Raw genomic sequence first — 23,054 nt, forward strand, 5'->3', positions numbered from 1 at the left:
AATATCCTAAAACAAAGAATTATTGATAAGTTCATTTCCGTTGAAAATGCAGAAACAAAGGTATTCTGTCTCTGAAAGTGAAAGAAGAACTGTGCTTGTAATCAGCATGCACACACACACACACACACACATCTGTACACATTTATGCATCATATCCATACGTTGATATTTATTTTCTGTAAAATGGTGGTAGAGCACTCCGCTACATTGCAACTTTTTGATGGGATATCTAACTATTGTGGTCACTTGCTAACTACTCAATTGGAGAAGCCAGAGGCCAGAAGCCAGGCCTTCTTGTCCTAACTTGGCACGCCAGATGGATGTGTTTCACACATCTATCTGGAAAACTATGAATACACAGCGTTTGGAAAAGGGCAGGGCCTTTGAAAAAAAACTTGGAGGGTCATTGGATGAATTTTCTGTCCATCACATCTTTACGGGCCAATCAGAGCAACAAAACATGCGACACAGTCGCCAGCGAGCTGCACCTGTGCCCCTACTGGAGGTGTAAACTCCGTTAGAGCTGCATAACACTGCATAACAATGTCGTTTTTTTAAAAGAAAACAACTCACTGCTGTTCTTTGTTCTTCTTTTAACGAAGAAATGTTGTCAAGTTCTGATGAAACTGGCGCTTTAGCAGCATCCATGCTAATGTCTTACGCCATAATTGCACAGGCCTTTTGTTGCCGTTCGCTTACGTCATGACTCCACCGTGCCCAGAATTATTGCCCCTCGACGCTGATTGGCCCTGTCGCTTGCTGGACAAGTTTATTCTTGTCCAGTATCAATGTCTGACCTCATAAATGCTCTACGGAATGATTTGGCACAAATTCCCATTAAAACAATCCAAAAAGAGTGGAGGCTGTAATAGCTGCAAAAGGGGGGCAACTCATTATTAAAGTTGATGTACTTGTATTCAAAGTCATTGAATATTTGTGTTCATAAAGTGATACAGAAATTTCCTGATGATGACTGAGGCTTGCAGGTCCACTGGAGCTTTAAAGTGCTAACTTTCCTCTTCTCCCTTTGCCTCGTCTGACATTACAGCCGTGTTTCAGCTGACTGAGAAAAGGTGGGGTTAACCATCTATCATCCACCTGCATCCGTGTGAAGGCAGTGTTAGACCAAAAACTACTTTCTCTCAACAAGAAGGTCACTGCATGAAAGTCTAATTACCTCTAATAAGAGTCGACATCATCATCACAGGGTCAAGACAACAACATCGCTTATAGTTAGCATGCAGCGCCTCAGAGCTCTGCGTGGAGCTCAAAGTGAAATACCAAGGAATTAAGGTCAGCCCCGGAGGCCTTGATAATATTTGTAGGTGAACTATTCTACAGTAAACATCATCAGAAAAGAAGCGGGGAGCTATTTTTATCAGTCTAACTGTTGGGCTGGACTTGTCGTCGACAAATGTTGCACGCGACTTCACATTACACCGATTGTTTGTTCTCCAGCCCACCCTCATCTCTGTCTGCATTTGTAATTCATTCAGCTGCTTGGAAGAGAATTATTTATGAGCAAATCTGTTCATTGGAATGGTTTGTCTTGTTTTTGCTTCACAGCGCTCCCCTGATGCCGCTCTGCTGGGAGCTCCTGTCAGAATCAAGGTTTTTTTTTAAATGAAGCTATTGTGCCAAAACAGCACAAACAAAAAGTTTTTACAAATAGGAATATAATTACAGCTGCATTTCTGATATCATAATAATCCTCATGCTAAATACCCACTGTCCCATTTCCCCAAAGTTATTAGTGAAAGTGTGTTGTTTTGTTTGTCTTCAGCAGGGTTTTCATGTCGTCCCATGCTGGGACGGAGGTGACCACGGGTTAATGATGAGCAGCCACAAACCAGACGACCGGAGTGTGTTTGCTTCTCTGAGCTCCGCTCCCAGGTGGCTCTCTCTTTTGAGAAGTACGAGTTCAAGAGTTTACCCATAGTCCTCTGGGCATTTGTGCTAGCCAATCAGCGTGCAGGGATAGGGACAGTTGCCGGTGCTGAGACGGCAGAAATGCTCGGTCAACGCCTGGACTTTCATCTCTAAGAAAGGAGGATATGGAAATAGATGAAGATGGAAAAAGGACGTTTTTGGATAAATTATGTGCAGCCATATTTAATCCCTGAGAGGGATCTCCCAGGGACTCATAAAACATAAAGAATAACGCTCTTAAAGTTTTGCAGTGATCTCAGAGATTGCAGGAGGAGAGGAGCCAATCTACAACTTTGTTTATCGCCATCCAAACTTGGCTCTGACGCCGGCCAGCCAGCCCCACGGCTCATGCGATTGTTTGAGATGAGCTGGCAGGCTGCCAAACCTGGAGTAAATCAGCATTGTCAGTCAGCAACAAGCGAGGGAGGAGAGCATAAAGATGGAGGGGAAAAGGAGGAAGAGGGGGGTTGAGAAGTTTGTGTGTGATAGAAATACAGATAGCAGAGGAGGGCAGAAAAACAGGGCCGATGAGGAAGACAAGAAGTGGGGGAAGGGAGCAGAGAAAGAGAGGGAGAGATGGAGGGAGTGCCTGGTGCTCTGTTGTGAAACATGAGCTCGGAAAAACTGCTCCGAGTTTAACACTCGGCCCCGATGTTTTTGCAGTTGTTACTGTTTGGAGGAGGGCCATAGCGTGAGCCGACGACACGCACTGAAACCTCCACGCTCCAGCCACCCCAGGGCCCCACCCCTGGTGCGGAGGTTGTTTTTCTTCCCCGGCCTCATCCCTCTCCTCGCACTCCTGTTATCAAGGTGAGGCTTGCTAACAAGACATGCTGCCTGCCTGACATCCCTGGCGCCACGCCAAGCTTAAAAAATAAGCAAAAAAATACAGTCAACCAGCCTGATTCTGTAGCTCGGAGGCTTTATCAGAAGATAGTGCTTACGGAAACCGGGCACTCATTACCGAGCACCTACAGAGGTTCTCCTCGTGTGTCCCCAGGAAATCACAGTGGCTGCTTATTTCAATCCAGCTACATGAACCAATTAAGCCCAACAATGACCCTGTTTGTTTATGTACTGTCTTTTGAGTGACACTCCCCTGTCATAATTAGGCCCGTGCCTTCTTCTGCTACATGCCAAGCGCATGGATTTTCACACATGGAGGGAGACAGCTGCTCTCTGCATGCAGGCATACAGGGTGCACCTTTTTAATTGGGTCCAAATGGACGGATAAGCGAAGATTTTGAAAAGAGATAAAGTTGGAAAAAAAAGTGGAAAAGAGGGGGGGTGGGCAGAACAATAGCCAGCAGGAGACGGAGAGGACAAGTTCAGCAGGTTCATGTGCTCCGCCGTGAGGATTTAAATCCCTCCCCCTTGACCACAGGATACTGCTAGTGTGTGAGTCAGAGATTTCAGTTCTTTGCATGTGTGTGTGTCACAGCTGTGAGGAGGCCGGGAGTGACTGCCGCTCAACAAAGCACTGCGCTCTGCTGGGTCGGTAAACAAAAGGAACTCACAATGATTGCCCAACCTCTCCTCGTAAAGAGCCGGTGGAGAACGGCAGATTAAATGTTAGAAACAGGGAAATTTAAATGTCTTTTTGCTCAACAACTACCAAGTGTTAACAGATTGATTTCTGCACCCTCTCCTCCCAGCTGTGGTAGTGTGGCCATGCATAGTAGAGCAGCCTGGAGGAGCTGGTGAGGGTGTTTGCCAGAGGACGTCAGCTGTGTTTAGTCATAGAAGAGGGATGGGGGGGGGGGGGGGGGGGGGGTCGGGGATGGTTGCTGCGTCCTCAGCATGCCCAGCTGAACCCCGATCTCCCCCTCCGCACGGCGAAATGTGACGCTGTTGGCTTAGCTTCTTATTCCCATGACAACTGCCCGCCTGAGTACCAGATGTTTGCAGAAACAGAAAGAAGAAGGGAAAGCGTTCAAACAAGAGCAATGATGCTGCTTTACTTTAGTAGAAACTCTCCTAAAGGTTCAGTAAGGCCCTTAAAGTGCCAAAGTTTCTCATTAGATAAGAGGCTGAACTGTTTATACAATGTGCAGTGCAGTCTCAGCGCTACCAGTTTTAACCCTTTAAGTCCTAAGCTATTTTTAACCATTTTGTCTCACCTGAACTTATTGTCTTAAAAACTTGGGGCTTTAAGAATATGCACGCTGCAGTAATGTCTCTTGAATTTTAAAAAAGTTGTGGGACTATAAAGACAAAACACAACAAATAAATGGAAATTAAAACTCAATGATTTATGTGACACACAGTTAACAACAATGACCAAGACTTTTTTACACAAACTTGTTCTCCAAACTCTTCAGGACCAAAAAGGGAAAAAATAATCATTCTGTGTTGATTTTTTTTTTTTAAATATTCACATATTTACAGAACAAGTCCTTGCACTTCTTTGTATCGACTCTTTTTGTGCCATTGTTGAAAGCACTTCCTGTCTGCAGTGACACAGAGCACCACATCACGGGCTCTCTGTGTCGCTTTCTCTCCATTATTAGCTATTCAGGCTTCAGGTAGGATACATTACAGTGGATAGCCTTAGCTGCTAACATAGAAAAAATAATTTAAAAAATATGAAAAGACATTCACTGTCGGAGTTACTGGTGTGGATTTAATCTTTAAACATAAGGGTCTAAATCTCCTTCTCAAGACGGTTTGATTCAAATTTTGATTAACTGAAAAACAGAATGATTCAGTTCAATTTGATCCGGTACAAACTGAATATGGAATGCAGATAACTTCTGCTTTAACAAAAATGAAGAAAAAGAACAATGGGTGAGAGTAATACTGAAAACAGTACAATAATGGTTACGGGGATAGCTGAAGACTTTCTGTTCTGTTTTGGTCTGTTTGCGCTACATTTAGTGTTAGCATCTTAGCTAAACTTTGGCTACGCTGTCTCAACAGGTGGGATTTATGAGCTGCTGTTGTCCTGAATCACTCTTCTCCAAAGTGTACTGACAGACAGATATGTTATAAGTCATCCCTCCTTTATAGTAAGTCCACATGACTTGATTTCTTAGGTGGAGAACTTTAACTATGAGACATTTCAGCAATGACAAGTGAAACACATCCAGCTTCCTAGAGAGCATCTACAGAGAGACGCAGAGCCAAACCATGCTATAACAAGCTACGATAACAAGCAGCAGAGGCTCAGTGAACCAATCTCTAATGTTAAAAACTGTCTGAAGACCGATTCATGCTACATTTTTACCAATCCAGGGCTTCACGACTGATGCACTTGGACCATTGATGTTAAGATCTGTTAATTAATCCATATCGGTTCATCTCTACACCACTACTAAATACCTCAGAAAGTCAACCCAGTTTCAGGTTCGCAAGAAAAGCCTCCGCAAGGGATACCAAGGCATGGATACTATCATTATAACAGCAGAATGGCAGGCTGCAAGAGGAAAAATAAGCACTTGTCTACGAATTATGGCTCAAAGGTTGTTTAACTTTTGGTAACCTGTCTCTCCTTGTCATACACGACAACATCAACAACTTTGGTGGAGGACAGATAATGGTATTGGGCTGCCTTTCAGGGCTTGGGCAAGGCCCCTTATCTCCAGTGCAGTGTTAATTTTGGCAGCTTTTTTCAATTTTAGTCTTAGTTTTAGATTAAATGCCTTTTAGTTATTAGTTATATCCTAGTCATTTCTACCCTTCATAGTTTTAGTCTAGTTTTAGTCAACAAATACATTTTGGTCTAGTCTTTGTCAATAAGAGGTCCTTACATTGTAGTCTTCACTCTAAGTCCAAACATTTATTCTTTTTCCTTTTGTCACCAACCATAGCAGTGTAGAGCTTAATTGACAAATCAATTTTCCCTTTGGGCTTGTGCTCTGGAATACATACAGTAGTCCTGTCCTAAATACTATCCAAGCTATAAAAGCTCAACTTCAGTGTGGGTGTAAATGGACTGGATGGAATTTGAGGCTCAGCTGTGATCTCAAGGCATGCATCCATCTAGAGGCTTCAGCGATGTTTCCTTTGATTGAAAATCTCATCATGCAATGGGGTCTGAGGGAAAAGGTACCAAAGTCATTGGAATCATGCAATCCATTTATTTTCATGTGTGTTGTCCTTTCTTATTTTGAACTGTAACCTCTTATGCATGCATTGGAGGTATATTGAGGTATGTCTAGGAACAACATGCCTGAATATGGCATGAATGATGGTTAACCACACATCCACAACAACACCATAATAAGTCTGCTGTCATTACGCATTTACACCCACATATTGTAGCCACACTAGCATTGTATTGGTGTCACTGTGTGTGGATTCATGTTGCGTTATGTTGTTGCAAAACACCAAGAAGAGCACGAGAGGCACTGCATGTAAATGCACAGCAGGAGCTGCACATAGATACACTCTCAAGCATGCATGCACTGGTCCACCTTGCAACATGTGCACCCTATCAGGCCTAGCTCCCCCACCGTTAAACAATGTGTGTTACTCATTGCAGACATGGCATAACAGTTTCACTATGTCATTTCAGACTTGTTTGCATCAACTTTACCTCTGTTCCTTAAGCCAAACCTTTATTATTTAAGCTGAATTAACAGGGTGAGCTCTCAGGTAACTGCCACAGTTTGCTGGAATAAGAAGACACTTAAATGGTCCCTCTGCTGGGTAGCAGAGCATGTGGATGTCAGTGCTCAGCAGGCACTGAGGAGCCTGTCAACACTTATTTGCTCTTATTCCCTCTCACACAACGACAAAGAGCGACAAACTGAAGCTATGGTTAAATTTGTTGCACTCCTTGACTCCAGCTTGTGCAGAACCTCCTCTTCAGTCTGCCAGGGAGAGCCAGGCAAGTAGGAGTTAACGTAGGCCGTCGTGTTTTGATTGGCTTTGCAGACATAAACAAGAGCCGTACTTGTGTGTGACCCTTGGGCCTGACCTCAGAGATAGACGCTTCTCTAATGGGTGTCTCTTTCAGCAGGCGGCCAGGCCAGGGGAACAGAGGAGCCATTGTTTGGGCCAGGGAAAGCCAATGCTTTCTCTATTAAAAGCTGAGCCTATAGAGGAGGCGAGCAAGGAGCCGTAAAGCTGAGGTAAACAGCAGAGGAGGCAGGGGATATCCTTGGCATGATGACGTGAAAATTAAGGAAAATATCTGAAAGAGAAAGGGATCTCTGATGTCTTAACTCACATGATCTTTATATATTTTGACAGTTGTATAAATAGGACTGTTAATTAACTCCTGTTAAGGATGGAAACTCCTACACTTCAAAACACGAAGCTCTGGATTAGGAGGGGAGAAGTGAACATTTGTGCACGCCAAACCAACCGTGACTGGGGTAGGAGCTGTTGTTCTGTTTAAACCACATCCTCTGACACGCTTCATCATGAGCGAGTGAGTCTGTGTCAGGGGGCCCACAGGCAAGGGACTTGTTTTTTTTTTTATTCTCTCCCTGCAAGTGGCCAAACAGGTGAGTCAGGTGTCGGCGAAGAGTGAAACTGTACCTGGCATGTATAACAAAAGAAGTGCCACGCGTCAACCCCGAGGGAGGTGACTGTACGTCGTCTACTCCGCCGAACAAAAGAGCAACACAATCTCAGGTGTGCTGCGAGCATGCTGTAAGAAAACTGAAAAAAAAAACAAAAAACATTGAGGTTAGAAGGACTTAAGGAGATAGTTTCTGCTCAAATGAAAACGTTTACAACTTCCAAGAAAAATCTGTTCCTTCACTTGGAACAAACCAGAAGAACACACTGAACTTTCATGTTTATATGTGTCAAGAGTAATCAATCACTCCCGTTCCTTGAGGGCATCCACACTGCGGTGTAACTAATCTGCAGGCTCAGCAGCGTTGGCCTTCACCTTTCAGGAAACGACAATAATACAGTGTGAGGTAACTCTTCTCCTTTGCTCCATACATTGGCTCATCCAGCTGTCATCTAGCCTCGCTGACTCGTGCAGACAGCAGTTATAAGAGAAGGGTGGATGTCCCTCTGCCTTCACTAAATTAATGACTTCACACCAGAAGAGCTGATGGGCTTGGTCTCTGTCAAACCTGGCTAGCCTCACTCACTCATAGTATCAGAATCAGATTTGTGTTTTATTGCCAAGTCCATTTTCACACACAAGGAATTTGGCCTGGAGCAGGACAGATAACATAGAGGAAAAATAAAACATATGAAGAGGCTAGAAACTTTTATAGATTATTATAGAAAATTATAGTAGCAAGATAAAATATCAAACACAATAAAACCATCACAAAAGAATGTAAAAAGATACAAAAGAAGAAACTGTACAGATGTGATGAAGTCCAGTGTGTACCGATGTAACGTACGATGTAAGTACTGTTCATGATGCTGACAGCAGAGGGGAAGAAACTGTTCTTGTGGCTGGAGGTTTTGGTCCTGATGGACCTCAGCCTCCTGCCAGAGGGGAGGGCCTCAGAAGTCAGTGTCTGGGGTGGGGGTGGGGGGTGGGGGGCTATAATTTTACCTGAACAATTCAGTGTCGTGGAGGCGTACAGGTCATAGAGAGATGGTAGATTGCAGCCAATATCCCTCTCGGCAGAGTGAATGATAGGCTACAGCTTGTTCTTGTCCTTCACCATGGCTGCAGCTTATCAGACTGTGATGGATGATGTGAGAATGGACTCAATGGTGGTGGTTTGAAAAGAAAGAGTCCACCGTGGAAGAAAGCATCCACAGTGTCTCCACTGGTGAATGTCTTCGCAATCGAGATCCTTAAAATAAGAGCTTGGGAATATAAAGGGGGATTACAAACACTCTCACAGCTTTGACCTGTATATATTTATTAGCAAGGCTTGTTTTTCATTCTACTGCAGCTGACATTGCATTTAAAACTGTTCTTGTTTCAAATTGGATCATTGTACCATCTTGAATTAGGGGTGATTGACTTCCTACAGGATACAGACCTACTTTTATTTTGAAAGAATAAAAAGCACTTCCAGAAAAATCAAAGATTATGACATGAACTTAACTATGACAAAAGGAACCTGTCATGGATTGAAAAGGACAAAAGGCAGTGAATCCCAGTGGGGGCCTGAGGTAATGACAAGGGAACAAGGCTAAATGAAAACACTGTGGGCGATTATGGGCGTTCATTCTCCCAAGTACTGAGGTAATCAGATCCTGCCACAACCTGGTTTGACCAATAATCCTGTAATAATTTAAATCTGTTGTCCTGTCTTTCACAGTTGTTTCAGTGTGGAACTCTGCAACCCTCCTCCACCCCAGCCACCTCTATTCAGTTCATCAGCCCAGGTCCTCATAGGTCTTCTGCACATCTTATCCTGCATACCTCAGTCTCCTCTCTAAAGCCACCTCATTGGTGTCCCAGTCCAGTTTCTCAAATGTCTGCACCTCTTCTTATCCTGCGTCCCTCATTAACACCACCACCAGTGTCTAGACTCCATAGGGGGTATCCTATACCTGCTATTGGCCTGACAACCCCTTTAAGCACATGAAGTCATCACAATGGTGTCTAATCGCCAAAGGCATTGCACATTTCTCTTTCATCAAAACTTGTAAAATTATTTGATTATATATTCAATATTATATATGCCCTACTATCAGCGTGACTATTGCTATTGACTTATTTGGTATTATTATAAGATGCTTTGGTAATATTGTCATTGTTACATTGAAGCCAAAAAAGCTTGAACTGAATATTTTTCTATTCTACATATTAAACAATCTTTTCAAAACTTACTTTTTAACACAATTGCTGTTATTTTACGATCAAAACCATAAAAAAGTGGCAAAGCTTTAAAATAAAGCAGCTCTATAGTTTTATTTTAGCCCTATGCTACTGTAAGAGAAATAGAGACACTGTATCATTTGCACGAATACGTAAACAACTTTACAGTATAGATACAATTGCAATGCATTTAGCAATTTTAACAGTGCATAGAGTCTTTTTTGTTAATTAAAAGACCAAAATTAGTACTAGGTACCTAGGGCATTTTTGTCACCAAAAAAGAGCCCTTTTGTTTGGTTCTTACTAAATTGTTTTCAAGCTTACTTTTCCATTTTATTAGAACACAGAGTTCCTGTAAAGTTTTTTTTTCACCCCCAAGGAAGACATAATTCAACAGGACACCTTCAATAAAACTTTTATTGAAAAAAGTACCAATAAACAACAAGAAAATCCAGAAAAGATTTGTAGAGCAAAGCTCTGTATGTACAGCATATTGCACTACATAACAAATTGTCTTTACTTCCATATTATATCAACAACCAGAAAAATATATATAAACACAAAAACATGAGTGCACAGTAGAGTCTCGAAAACACACAGTCAATGTTTACAAAAATGCTACATTTTCGCTGGGTCTCATTTCTTGGTATACAGAGAGTGTGTGATAATCAAGACTTTGCTGAAACTGAGCAGTTAAAGGCATATTCCAGGGTTTTACAAACACATGTACATTTTATCTGTTCTGTGTAAAAAGGGCAAATATTTCATTTCAATGAATGAACCAGAACCATGATTGAGTTTGGTCTGCTTGGTTTATACACCATGATGAGATGTGCAAGGAATGTTGTAAGTTCATTTTCTTTTTAAAAATGCCCCAATCTCATGGACTTCAAAAAAGGATCCTACTCATACTCAAAATTATTTTACAGGCATGAACTGTCCTTATAAAAGCAGACCCCTTTGTCTTAAGAAAATACATTTGAAAAAGTTCAGAAAAACCATGACAAAGACATGTCATTGTTAAAAAAATGTAAAATCAAAAAAACCTTCTTCAAAAAACTTCAAATTTATATAAAGTGGACTACAAAAATTCAAGACACTGACGGTTTCCATAAAATACATATCCCACCCGAGGGATCCTTGGGAACCTCATTCTAATAAAACGACGCAGGGCACGGCGGCGGCTCATTTCCCTTTCAATAAATCAAACATGCCGTCAGTGTGAGCCCGCTTGGTTGACGCACAGATATACGTCTGACACTGAAGAACTATCCAGAGTATATACTGTACATGGAAACACAACAGATAAGGGACCCATGGGATCGACAGAAACAAAGTACTTTCCAGTGCATATTGATTACAACACAACGATCAAGATTAAAAAAGGAACACAAACTGTGGCGTGAGGAGAAAATGAAGGCATCTGTGATGTACATAAAAGCAACAGGTGGGATGACTTGAATGAAAGGCAAGTTCATATCCTGTTTAAAGGTTCATCCAAACTGCTGCTTTTGTAAAGCATGTCCAGTGGATGTACCCATGATGGCTGATGAAAAAAAAATTAATAACAACCTTGTAGGTTCTCAAAATCCACTTTTAAAGAAATAAACAGTTGGCTGAAAAGTTGAAACTTGAAGTTTAAGCAGTGTTTACTGAAGACTTATGTTGGAATGAGTGACTCTGCCCAATTTCAAGTCAAAAATCTATCATTACACTTATCATAAGCTAAATTTATAAGCTTATTTTAAGATGTGACAACCAAAAACCTGAATTGCTCATAAGAAGTAAAAATATCAGCCAGTGCATCCAGATAATTTTGCTGTGAGACTAGAAGATAATATGTACTAATATATAGACATATCATTTCAAAACTAGGACACATAGATTAATAATTTCACATCTGATTACAGCAAATTTAAATGTGCTTATCCAACTAGTCTAAAGTCAGCACATTCTGTAAACCAACTTCAAACAGTAATGTTGCAAAGCTGGTCTGCAGAATGTGGCTAACATAAGCAGTGCTAGCCCTGCCAGCCTTCAGTGGTCTTTTAAGGGTTCCTGAGTTGAATATCACCACTCGGTGCTGTCCAATGCAAGTATAACTTGAAACAGCCTCTATACAACTGTATCCCTGATTTCTAGATCTATATAAAGCTAAACAGCATTATTCCTATGAGATGCTATCGATGCTATCAGTTCACAGATGTTTACATCTGGTTATAGAGTGCTTAGGCAACAAGGCAGTAGTCAATAAGAACAGCTACTAAAAGTGGGCAGCTGCTTTGCAGTTCAGATTACCTGTTTGACTGGGATTATGGGCCCAAAATGATTTTAAAAATACATTTTGAATTAGTGTAACTGACTTGTAATTCTAGTGCCGACAACCAAGAGATCCAAATTTAACAGTATGTAAAACACCATGCATACTGCCCTAACTTATTATGAGCAACTCAAGTCTTATTTTATGCTTCATATCTCTTGAAATGAGAAGGCAAATGTGACTAATAATGTAATGAGTGTTTTGAATTGAAATTAGAGAATTACACTTAGTGAGTTATTGCAGTGTATCATGTCCTTCAACAGCTGCAAGTTTGCAGAGAGAAACTATGACCATATGGAAGTGTAACTGCATTGTGCAAGCATGCAACTATTGAAATCCATTTAAAACACAGTTAAAAAAAAATCATCTGTTCTTGATTAAAAAAAAGGCAAGTCAACATTTTTCTACACCTGATGAGTGTTTCTCTGACAGAATCATGAGTTGAGTATAATGAAATAAATTCAGGTACAATGCAGTCCAACCTGCTGCACAAGTCAAACAACTGAAGAACATAAAAGTCCAAGAGCAAATAAAATGGAACTCAAGAAGTAATTGCACACACGTATACAGTAGAAATGGGCAAGAAATGTACAAAAAAAATAAATAAGAAGGTAAAAAATAAATTACAAAGAAAAAAGGGTGAACCGATGAACAATATCAAAACCCACGTGTTTAAGGAGCAGCACAAAGAGGAAGCCATGAGCCGATGGTGAGACAGGGAAGCTACAGGGACTGGCTCAGCGTTCACGATCCGCAGGAAACTCTTAACCACAACCACATTCAGTGCACCTCACATGCCTACTTCTACACACTCAGTAGTCCCCCGTCAACACCACAGACAGCACGGCGACCTCACACTCCTCCTCAGTCAAACGGTACCTCTACGTGTGTGCTGAAAAAAAAAAAGTGGAATTTTAAAGTGAAAAAGACTCGACAAATACCTCCTGAGGTTTGGGTATAAATAAATGGGTGAAACACTGCTCTTCTTCCAAACATGTAACAGATTCTCAAGGTTAGCAGTAGCCCACAAAGTCTGTCCCTGAGACATCTTGAAGACAATGAGAGGAAACCCTAATTATGCAGTGAGAAACTTGACACATGTAATTACAGACCCCTGATATGTTCTACTCTGTGGGTGAGAAGGTTGGCCTGGGTTCAGTATAACAAACAGCATCTTCAACAGTGTCTTTACACATATTCATATTTCAACAATAGTTACAGTCTCTTTCAATTCTGTCTCTGCGTTTATCTGCTGAGTCAGTGGTGATCATATCCATTAAAAATATCCCAAATGTGGAGCTAAGCACCAAAGGTGATAAAGGATAACCCAGCAGAACAAAAATGATTTAACAACTCCTTATAAGTAGCCTGAGGAAACCTCTTTCACAGATTGATTATGCAGTTTGTCGAGTGTTTGTTGTATCTCTGTTGTATCCTGAAACAGTGGTATATAGAAGTTTTCAAAACCAATTATTCAATCATGACTCCAAACTATGGAAGCCCATAGCAGACATGCATCAATACATTTCAGGCGCAGGTGGATTTCTGTTGTGTGGTGCCCAAGCACCTAAGCAACCAACAACACCTAATGATACAGTGGTATATTTTTGCCGATGTTTAAGGCAAAGATATAATATATACTGCCAAAATATAAATCAATATATTGGCTGTAAATTTTGGAGGAAATTGAACTTTTTAAGCCACTATCTGCTAATACCGATATACTGCCAATAATACTGTGCATATTATCATCATTTTAACTCTGTTGTCCCTAATGAGTTATATCTAGTTAATTTCTCAGGATGTGACTTAGGCTACATTAAAATGAGCAACTTTATGGGCGTTTTGGGTGCCTGAAAATGGAAAGTTTTAAAAATGCCACCTTTATCATCATCGTCATGTAAAATGGCAAAACGGAGTTATCGTGACTAAACAACATATACTGTCAAGATCTCAAGAAATGTACCTGTTGTCACAGAAATCTGAGTTAACCTAAATCTATGGATGCATGTCCTCTTAGGGCTTCCATACAAAACTGCATCTGTCAGGTCTCTTCACTGACTGTTTGTCTTGGAGATGACAGTGAATCCGTCTGAAATGTAATGGCAAGAAAACAACAAATAACTGATAAAACCTTCAACTAATACAGAGGTTTACTTGTTAACAATCTGAACTCTTGAAGGGTGGAGGTCTAGTGCAAAAACAGTGGATCCACAGTTCCACTTTAAGGGCATGGAGGTCTGAAAACAATCACATGAAAACGAACACGTCGAAAAACACAGGGGAGAGGAGGAGCTGGAGGATTAATTTGGGCACATTTTCAGTGTATTGTTATGGTACACTTAAATACTTTTGTTGAGTTGAGGATATTTATCCACATTTAGCAAAGTTGTAATGCTAAGTGCAAAAGTTAGCAACACAAAACTTGAACTTAAATATCTTTTTATGCATCTTTCACCCCTTTTCTTTAGTGTGTTACATCCCAGACAGCTGTCAAACATCTGGTACTGAATCAAGAATAAAACTTTATGCTTCATTAAATATTAGCTCTAAACAGCTATATGTTTTACTACAATTTCCTAATTCCTCATTACTTTTAATAACTGCATCAACTAGTGTTTGAATGCAATCTAATTCAATGCTGTGCTTTCATTTTATCCTGTAGTCAGCTTGTTTGATCAGCTCTGCAAACTTACTGAGCTATCAGATGCTTGTATGTTTGAGAAAGGGCTGAAGAAAAGTGGATTTAAAGTATTTTAGCATGTCCAAAAAGATATTTAAATTGAAAGTCAAGATTTGCTTCCTTTTCGATGTAGAGAGAATACTGAGGGATTGTTCAAACGTAATATCACACCAGGAACATGGAGTTGTAAGAAAACAACATCAAAACAAAGAAGATAAGGAATTTTTCATTGAGGTGTGGTGCAAATTGCTTTGTTCTGTGAAGTTGCCTCTTTGGGAATCGACTAGTCTGCTCAGCTGGGAAACTTCAGAAAAGAAAAACCTCACACCACATTTCCTTTCATCTCCTCATATCTCATCTAGCCTGTCAAAATTTCTCAATACTCTTTCTGGCAGAAGACACTGAATAAGGCATTCCCAGGGTCTGTGGAGGTCAGTAAAGATGGATACGTGTTGAAGTGCAAAAAACTTACCAATGTACTGTACAAAACTACTTCACCACACATATACCAAAATATGAACATTGTCCTTTAGAGGGATCTCGGAGAATCATGGCATCTTCTTGGAAAAAAGAAAAAAACGCACAACCTTGTAGAAAAGTTGGTTGTCTCCGTCCAGCGGCGACTTTAAGTCTGCTTCCTTTCAACCCCTCCTCTGACAAAATCAGACCCGTGTTATATTTGACAGTGCCATTAGTGGAGTCCAGTTCTTCAGCGATATGAAGAACAAGGGATTTGAGGAGGAGACCCCTCACCTCTGTCCCGCTCCACCTCCTCCAGCGATGAAGCCCCTGTCAAAGAGAAGGCTGAGCAGAGCTGCACCCAGACGCCACCACAGAGGCCACTGGTTCCTTTGGTTTCGATGATACTGAAACAACAAAAAAAGAACACATATAAGCAAGTGCGATCTCTAAAAGTAGTTTTAAAAAGTCAGAAATGTGATTGACAGCAGACTCAGAGAAAAGCGTCAACTGAGAAGAGGGTAAGTCAGAACCAGACACCGCAACGGCACCGTTATTTTCACAACAGTCTCCTTCTGTCCCCAACAATACTTATTAAAGAGGCCTCCCTTTGTGTGCAGGATCCTGCCACAGTCCCGGAAAGACATTCCTACTCATAGACACGCTCGTCATACAGGCACGCTTTTTCTAATCTTTCTGGCAGAGACGGGCAGGAGAAGAAGACGGCCTCAGGTTTGCGAGCCGATTGGATTGTGTGCGATTAGAGGGATAATGCTATCTCTGCCATTGAGAAGCCGAGATAAGATAATTGCACTAAATGGGATTAGGGAGTGCTTGATGAGAGGCAGGGAGCCTCTGGAATATGCACGAGTGGGGTACAGTAGCCAAGTCCATGGACAAAACGCAGACTCCAACACGCCTGATTGTGCTGCAGCTATTTCAAGTTCTAAAGGTTAAAAATGAACAGAGACTTTTTAAATACAACACACCAAGCTTCCTTTTGTTTACAAAACCTAAAATATCTACAGGCAGAGATTAGATGTGCCATATTTACATGACAGTTTAAGGTGGCGTCCAAACACTGACCTAGTTTCAGCCAAGGACTTCCATTGTGATAAGCCTCTGGGTGTCTAAACTCTTATCATCAATGTGTGGTGAACATTGCAGGGCATTGCATAAGCTCTGCCAGGTTCTAACTAGCATGAATGGAGCTCTGAGTTTGGAGGTAAAAAGCAAAACAAATCTGCTGGGGATCTTGATAAAACCAGTTCTCTGTTGTGTGACATATCTAAATCTTCCCCAGGGATGTTTTGATAAGGATGTAGTAATTGCATAATATCTGCTGCATATAAACACAGCTGATATTTTTATATGCAGCACAGAGTGCATGGGATGGCAGCCAGTGTGGCTTTTCTTAGTAAACACAGGCACCACATGGACTTTTAAATTAAAATACTCAACGAGAAAGAGAACTGCTAAGAAAGGGAAGGGGAAATGTAGGTTTATTGCAGAGCAATAAGTTTAATACTTATTGGAACTTTAAGTTCCAGCATTAGATTGTAAAAGCTGCAGGAGTGAAATGACTCAACTAAGATTTATCACACTATAAACAAGCCTAACAGTGGATTTACTACAAGCTACATAACAAGCAATCAATCTTAATGAGCATGGACAGAGTTTCCCTGCGACCCAACCTGTTGCCCTTGGCTCTAGGGAGACATCACCACAAACGGCAAAAATGAACAGCTAATGAGAGACAAAGGTGTGCACAGGCCTGTCGCAACATAGTCATGAGTCACACCACCAACTGTCAAAATAAGCCCAGCTCTAAATTTAGCCATTGATAGAGCAGCAGAGTCAAGCCAGATGCTCTGTGTCGTCACTCTGACACTCGCCTGATGTGCTTTATCAGTGTCCCATGCGGGCTGTCTGTCCAGCCAGCTGCTCAGAAGCTCTGCCTTATCTCTTGAGCAAACAGTCCAGCAGCACAAGCAAAAAACTCTGGATTAGTCACATCAGGGAGGAGAGCATCAGAATACAAATAAACAGATGTGGTTTTAGATTAAAAATAGCAGCACAAGTGGTCATGCATGTGATAGAAAATCATCACTGAACAATGAACGAAAGGAAATATCCATGCCTGGTTCATGTGTTTTTATTTCCAGTCCTCCTCCTCTACAAGTGCTGAAAGGAGAGAGCTGCCGTCACTGAAACAGTGAAGAGATAACAACACAAACATTGCATGTGAGCGCGCGCACATACACGGCGATATTCAACCCGGCTTTCAACACCTCCTATCGAAAGCACCAGGAGTCGTCTCTCTTAAAAAAACATGGGGATGAAACCTAACGCTGCTCCTTGCCCTGTGCAGGCCGGGGCCGTCTTCCTGCCATTGTGACTGTCATTACTGCCTTGTCTCAAATGGCAGGCGGGCTAATGTCAGCCTTCCTCTGGGGACCTAAGGGTCCCCTCCAGCCCACTCTGACTGAGGAGCAATTTATCTGTCAGCATCTACCGGGCACTCCATCGCTACCTAATCCCTGCTTTCACCAGGGGCTGTGGGCTCCCATAGAGACCCCTCAAAGTCCCATCGCTCCCAGATCCATCAAGAAGATGGCAGGCAAAGGCACTTAAAGAGCTCAGGGACAAGTGTCTGCACTGAATAACTGCAATCATTTACTGACAGGACTGAGAACTGACAGACGTTAACCACTAATAGAGAGGGAAAGTTTTTGTACCCACTGTGACAGAGAAAGCAAAAAACAAGCTGGGTGCATTCATGCATGAGCATGCATGTGTAATACCATTTAATTTACCACCAAAGCCTGAAATAGCTGAAACAGAGTCTGCACTAGAATCAACTAAAACCACACATCAGGAGGTAAAAACGTCCTCCTGCAACAAAAAGACACACACTGGCAGAAACGAAGTCATGCTTCACCTCACTGGCAGCTGCTAACAACAGACTGACTCATTTTTGCTCACGATGAAATGAAAATCATCTCTTTTTTTTAAATTTGCAACCACAACATGAATGTTTCTGTCTCCTATCACTTGTAGCTTCAGGATGTGACCTCACAGGACCGTTCTCACTTCGACCATCCTTTCTGCTGTTTACTCAACCAGAAAAAAAAAAGCAAAACCACTTCCTCATCCACTGACCCAGGCCTGCCCGTGTTTTGCGTCAGTAGATCCCAGCCATACAAACACACAAAACTCATCACTGCAACCGTCCCGTCAGACTGTCTGGTAGCATGACTCATTCAGTGCTTTAACTTGATAAGCACATGAGAAAATCACAAACTGTCTCACACTTGTAAAGAAATATCGCTTAAGAATACACTGAAGGGAGGGGACCTGTTTTCTAAAAGAGAGGTTTTAAGACAACTAAAAATGGTTGTTACATTATCATTTGAGGTTTACTTCCTAACCGCCTACCCTTTTATTCATGCATATGCCATCATTATGGATCCCACCCCCCTCTAAAGCTGAGCAGACTTCTTATTTGGTTGTCCTCTGCGGCTGAGGGAAGGGGCTGACTTGAGACTCCCTGGAACCGCAGCTGTCCCCCTCGGGGCTCACGCGCTCAGCTTCGGGTTACAACATGTTTACCTTCTCCCGCCACTTCTGCTTTCCCCTGGATGTATCAGTATGTGTATGACTGTCTAGTACTTGTGCAACAAGAGATTGTACGCTGCAGAAAATTTCGGGGGAGTTAATGTATATTCTTAAGTTTGTCAAAGCTGAGCGACACTCCCACAGAGAGTAACATTACGCCGCACGCACAGAGACCCAGCAGACAGTGTCACTCTGACCACAGTGCCGTGTGTTGTTTGAGGCCAGGCATCCTTAACGCCACTTGCCTTTACAGAGTGCTGAAGGAAACGGGAAAAAAAGAGAGAGAGCGAGAAATAAACAGGAAGAGGAGACAGGGGGAGGGCCCTGGGCTTGGTGAGGTGGGGGGAAGGGCTGCCCTGGTTCAGCAGAGTCCTTGGCTTGAGGGTAAGGGGGGTTGTGGGGGGTGAAACACTGGGCTCTCTAAGTTCTGCATATGAAACACAGCGTCTCCAAAACAAATACAGAGCAAACACAATGAAGGAAAGCCAACTTTAGCCCCGCCATAAATCTTTTTCATATCAAATTAAAGAAAAAAAATTGTGTGGTTTTGTCTTGTTAATGTGTGGACTGAACTTTTTTTCCCCATGAGTCTGAAAACCATCTCCCTCAACTAACACATACACAAATTTAAACACACAAACACAGTGAGGTCTAGTATGACAGCAGCAGAGTTACAGCTTAATGTGGAGTGGGTTTTTCACCAATTAAAGCTGTGCTGTTTTGATGGAAAAGCATCTCAAGCAACCAATTTAATGAGCCATAACTGCCACAATCATCATAAAGTTTCCTTCCAAATAATAAATAACAATAATAGGTTTTATGTTCTCTTTTTTGCATTTGTTACAGTAGCATATAACCAACAGGTATTGGCAGTTTTTTTCATGTTATTAAATTGTGCATCCTCCTGACTGTCCTGCACCTTATTTGGAAACTTAGGCTTTCAAATCATGGTAAAGAGGTTGTTTTGGAGGATCCCAATGCTACAAATTCTGAACCACCATTGCAATAATGCAAAAAAATCCACAAAGTGCACATACACGGCATTCAATGCACTCATTTGCTGCCATAAAACTAAAAGCAAAAGTGTTTGTCTTCCCTCAGAACAGTAGCAGGATGCATTATGTCCTCACCAGTTGTAGATGTTCCCTGTGAAACTGGTCTCCTATCTGCTGAAGTTTCTGCCCAATGCAGGCCTCCAAGCTGCGGGATGCAGGTTGCTGCTGCGGTAGCTCCATCCTGCTGTGCTGCTGTTCACTTTCTCGTCGCCTCCCTTCCTGATCCTGATCCCCAACAAGCTCAAAGTTTGCCGGGAAGTGCAATCGAAAGCCTGCGTTGCCTGTTGGAGGTGAAGAAAAAGTCTTAAGTACAAGGCCCTTGACATTTGGTTTATTTTGTTGTCACTGTGTCTGGGGTTATGATTCAAGTTCCCCCTGCTGGTTTTGTTAAATTAAACTCCATGAGTCATTTTAAAAATACACTGCAGAAAAATCGCAAAACACAAATTTGTCACATTTTTCACTAGTTGCCAGGAGCAGCTTTGGAATTCCGTCTTGTACATGGCGCCTCCGTAGTTCTGCTTTCACACACGCAGGTAAATATATCTGTCACGTCCTTTCACTCAGTGCCAGTCTGGCGCCTTTTGAATAGCAAAGCAGCTGGGTACACTCCACGTAGACCATAAAAGTCACTGGGATCACGACTATCAGGCGCCAGAGGTGAGATCAGTGCAGCAACTTTTCTCACATTATATTTCCGTGATTCAGTTTTATAACACTGCTTATCACGCACATGCTTATGTTCCCTTTTGAAACATCATCAGCCTCACCGTAGAAGAGTGGTCTTGGCTCCTCTGCGACTCCCCAGGGCAGCATGCCGTTGTCGGGTGCCAGGGCCGGGCCAGGTGTCTGCGTGCCCCGGTCTTCACACTTTATCTCCTGGAATGTGGTGCGCCAGCAGTGGGGGTCTGGCTCAAACACATCATCCTCCTCATCGTCCATGCGGGGGCACTTTGAGATGAGCAGACCTTAAAGGAGGCAGGGCAGGTTACTGCATCTGCTGAATACAGAACAGTATCAATCAAATTCATGCATTGGTTCCTTCATTAATGGTGGTAACCTTGGAAAACTCTGCATTAGGCCTGATGAGATGATCTCAGACACATTCATAATACATTCACTCCACCAATGCTTTCATTATCATTATAGACAACCTGTCTGTTTTATGAGGAGTGCCCTCAAATCAATAAAACCACGCAGGACAAGTTGGAAAGAGAAAATGAGCTAACGGTCTGCCTTCACTTGTGGCAGAGAGCTCAGTGCTTATTAAGATAAATGGCTCTGTTCATCTCAGTGATGAAACCACACAGTTCCCTGCGGTTAGGAGACTGTTGAGCCACATTTACATAAAGGGGAGTTTGGCTGACTGGGTCCACTGACAATCTCTTTTCTGTGTGCTAAGCAGCTTGTGGAAAAAAAATCCCTACTTTATTTTCTTTTAATGCTTATATCAGGTTCTTTTACTGCAAATGATTGCAGATATCAGTGTGCAGATAGATAATTAGATCCAACCAGATGACAGGAGAAATAAAAAAAGCATGATTGAATTTCATTTAAGTATCCTTCCAGTTCAACTATGCACTCCACTTAACCCTGAATCATACAGTGGGTCAAGGAGTTATGAAAATATGGGTGAAATTCAAGTTGCTTCACCAGCAAATCCTTAAGTCACCACTGAGTTGTATTGCAGGGTTAGACTACTACCACACTTCCAAATTAGGGTCCCGAGCAGAGAGTAATGACAGTCTTTGAGGAAAATCCTAAGCCACTCTCTCTACCCTGGTCTGTCAGCCTGCCAGCTCCCTGGATGAGAGTTTTAACCGGACTGGCCTGTCTCTAACATGCCCGGGCATTACTATAAACTGTGTGTGTGTGCTCTCAATAAAGCCTGTGTGTAAAACCACTTAATGCTTTGTTTTGACAAACAAAGAGTAAAAACATGAAAGGATTAGAGTAAAAATCACTCACTGGCTCCACTTCCAGAAAGTCTAGGGCTGCTTTCTACTCTGCTATGGTGCAGGTACAAGTCAGCTGTATGTTTGTGACAGACAGTGGCTCCCCCTGCTGAAAACTACATAACCATAACAAAAGAGGGAGGAGGGAGAGATGGGGGAGGTGTTGGGGCAGCTGTGTTTTGACACAGTTTAAACCTAAAGGCATCATTATCCTCATTTCACACCATTTTAACTATTTATAGCATTATGCATATTAAGACGTACGTCGGCTCAGAATCTCATCCAGCTCAACTCTCGCGACGTTTTAATTAGGTTGTTCGTAAAATTAAGGCAATAATAAAGTGCGCGTACCTTTTTTTAATCAAAAAACCTGTTTTGAGTTACATCAGTAAGGATTGTACAGTGATTTAGAATTAATTTAAAGGTACAAATGTGCATATAAAATGTTTTAACGTGTAAAAGCCCGTTAGTAATTTTAATATACGAAGAAATGCATTCTCATTACGTCTTCCTCACTCAACAGAGAGCACTGCCACAAGTGTCCCGAAGTCTGAAGTCCATTCACTGAATGAGCTCAGTAAACCGGGAAAGCCGGTATAATTCAAACCCCCTATTTGTTATCATGGCAGGCGGAGTGAGGCTGAAACTGTTTATTTACACTGCTTCGGTATTTTTGAGGAGAAATGTACAAGAAAAACGTCGAAACAATGAATTGCCAATGTTAAAAAGACAGGCGTGTTTGTTGTTGCCTCATTAAGACGCGGCTCTCAGACTGTTAGAGCGCGTGCCATCAAGCTGTAGTAAACCTCCACCGGCAGAACAAAGACAATGAAATGGTTAAAAGACACTTACCACAGAGGCTGGTTTCGTTGCAACGGTTCTCCAATACTCAGGAAAAAAAAGTAAAACAAGTTAATTATCCGACCAAGTCAGGCGAGTTTAGTCCGTTTCACCTCCACGGCTTCTTCCATTCTGTGAGGAAAAGTGCAACCAGTCGATTTCATTTCGCCGACGTCAGCTCCACACTGACTCCGCCACCGGGGCGTGGTGCTCAAAGTCTGAAAGTTAGTAAATAAACCCTCCTTAAGGACACGGCAGTTTCTATCGTCCTAACTCAGTGCCTCCCAGCTGAAAGAAAATACATCCCCTTTAAGCGTGATTTACATCTCGCGGCTGTAGCCAATCGTCGAGTTTGTTGTTGTCCCGCCTCCTGCATCGCGTATTCAGACACGTGGCCGGGAAATTCCCTGTGGCACGAGACCGCTCTACGCTATTATCTGGTCAGAAACTTGTGAACAGCTGTCATTAGGTAACTTAACAAGTACACTGACATTTA

At 42.1% G+C, this 23,054-nt stretch overlaps 1 protein-coding gene across 3 annotated transcripts; it reads right to left on the reverse strand.

The window, feature by feature from the left end:
• Window positions 1–10,036: 10,036 nt before the first annotated feature.
• LOC121526538 (bcl-2-modifying factor-like) lies at window positions 10,037–22,734 on the reverse strand. Of its 3 annotated transcripts, none has more exons than XM_041813191.1 (4): window positions 22,571–22,734; window positions 20,534–20,731; window positions 19,839–20,044; window positions 10,037–15,497 (listed from the first exon to the last, which is right to left on the reverse strand). In XM_041813191.1, the coding sequence occupies exons 2-4, from the start codon at window positions 20,703–20,705 to the stop codon at window positions 15,381–15,383; spliced, it is 495 nt and encodes a 164-aa protein (XP_041669125.1). In that variant the 5' UTR covers window positions 20,706–20,731; window positions 22,571–22,734; the 3' UTR covers window positions 10,037–15,380. The 3 variants fall into 3 exon arrangements, with proteins under 3 accessions (XP_041669125.1, XP_041669124.1, XP_041669123.1); XM_041813190.1 differs by having other exon boundaries at window positions 20,534–20,760; XM_041813189.1 differs by having other exon boundaries at window positions 20,534–20,763.
• Window positions 22,735–23,054: the final 320 nt, after the last annotated feature.

Source organism: Cheilinus undulatus, linkage group 18 (genome assembly GCF_018320785.1).
Source record: "Cheilinus undulatus linkage group 18, ASM1832078v1, whole genome shotgun sequence".
NCBI classification, from domain to species: domain Eukaryota; kingdom Metazoa; phylum Chordata; class Actinopteri; order Labriformes; family Labridae; genus Cheilinus; species Cheilinus undulatus.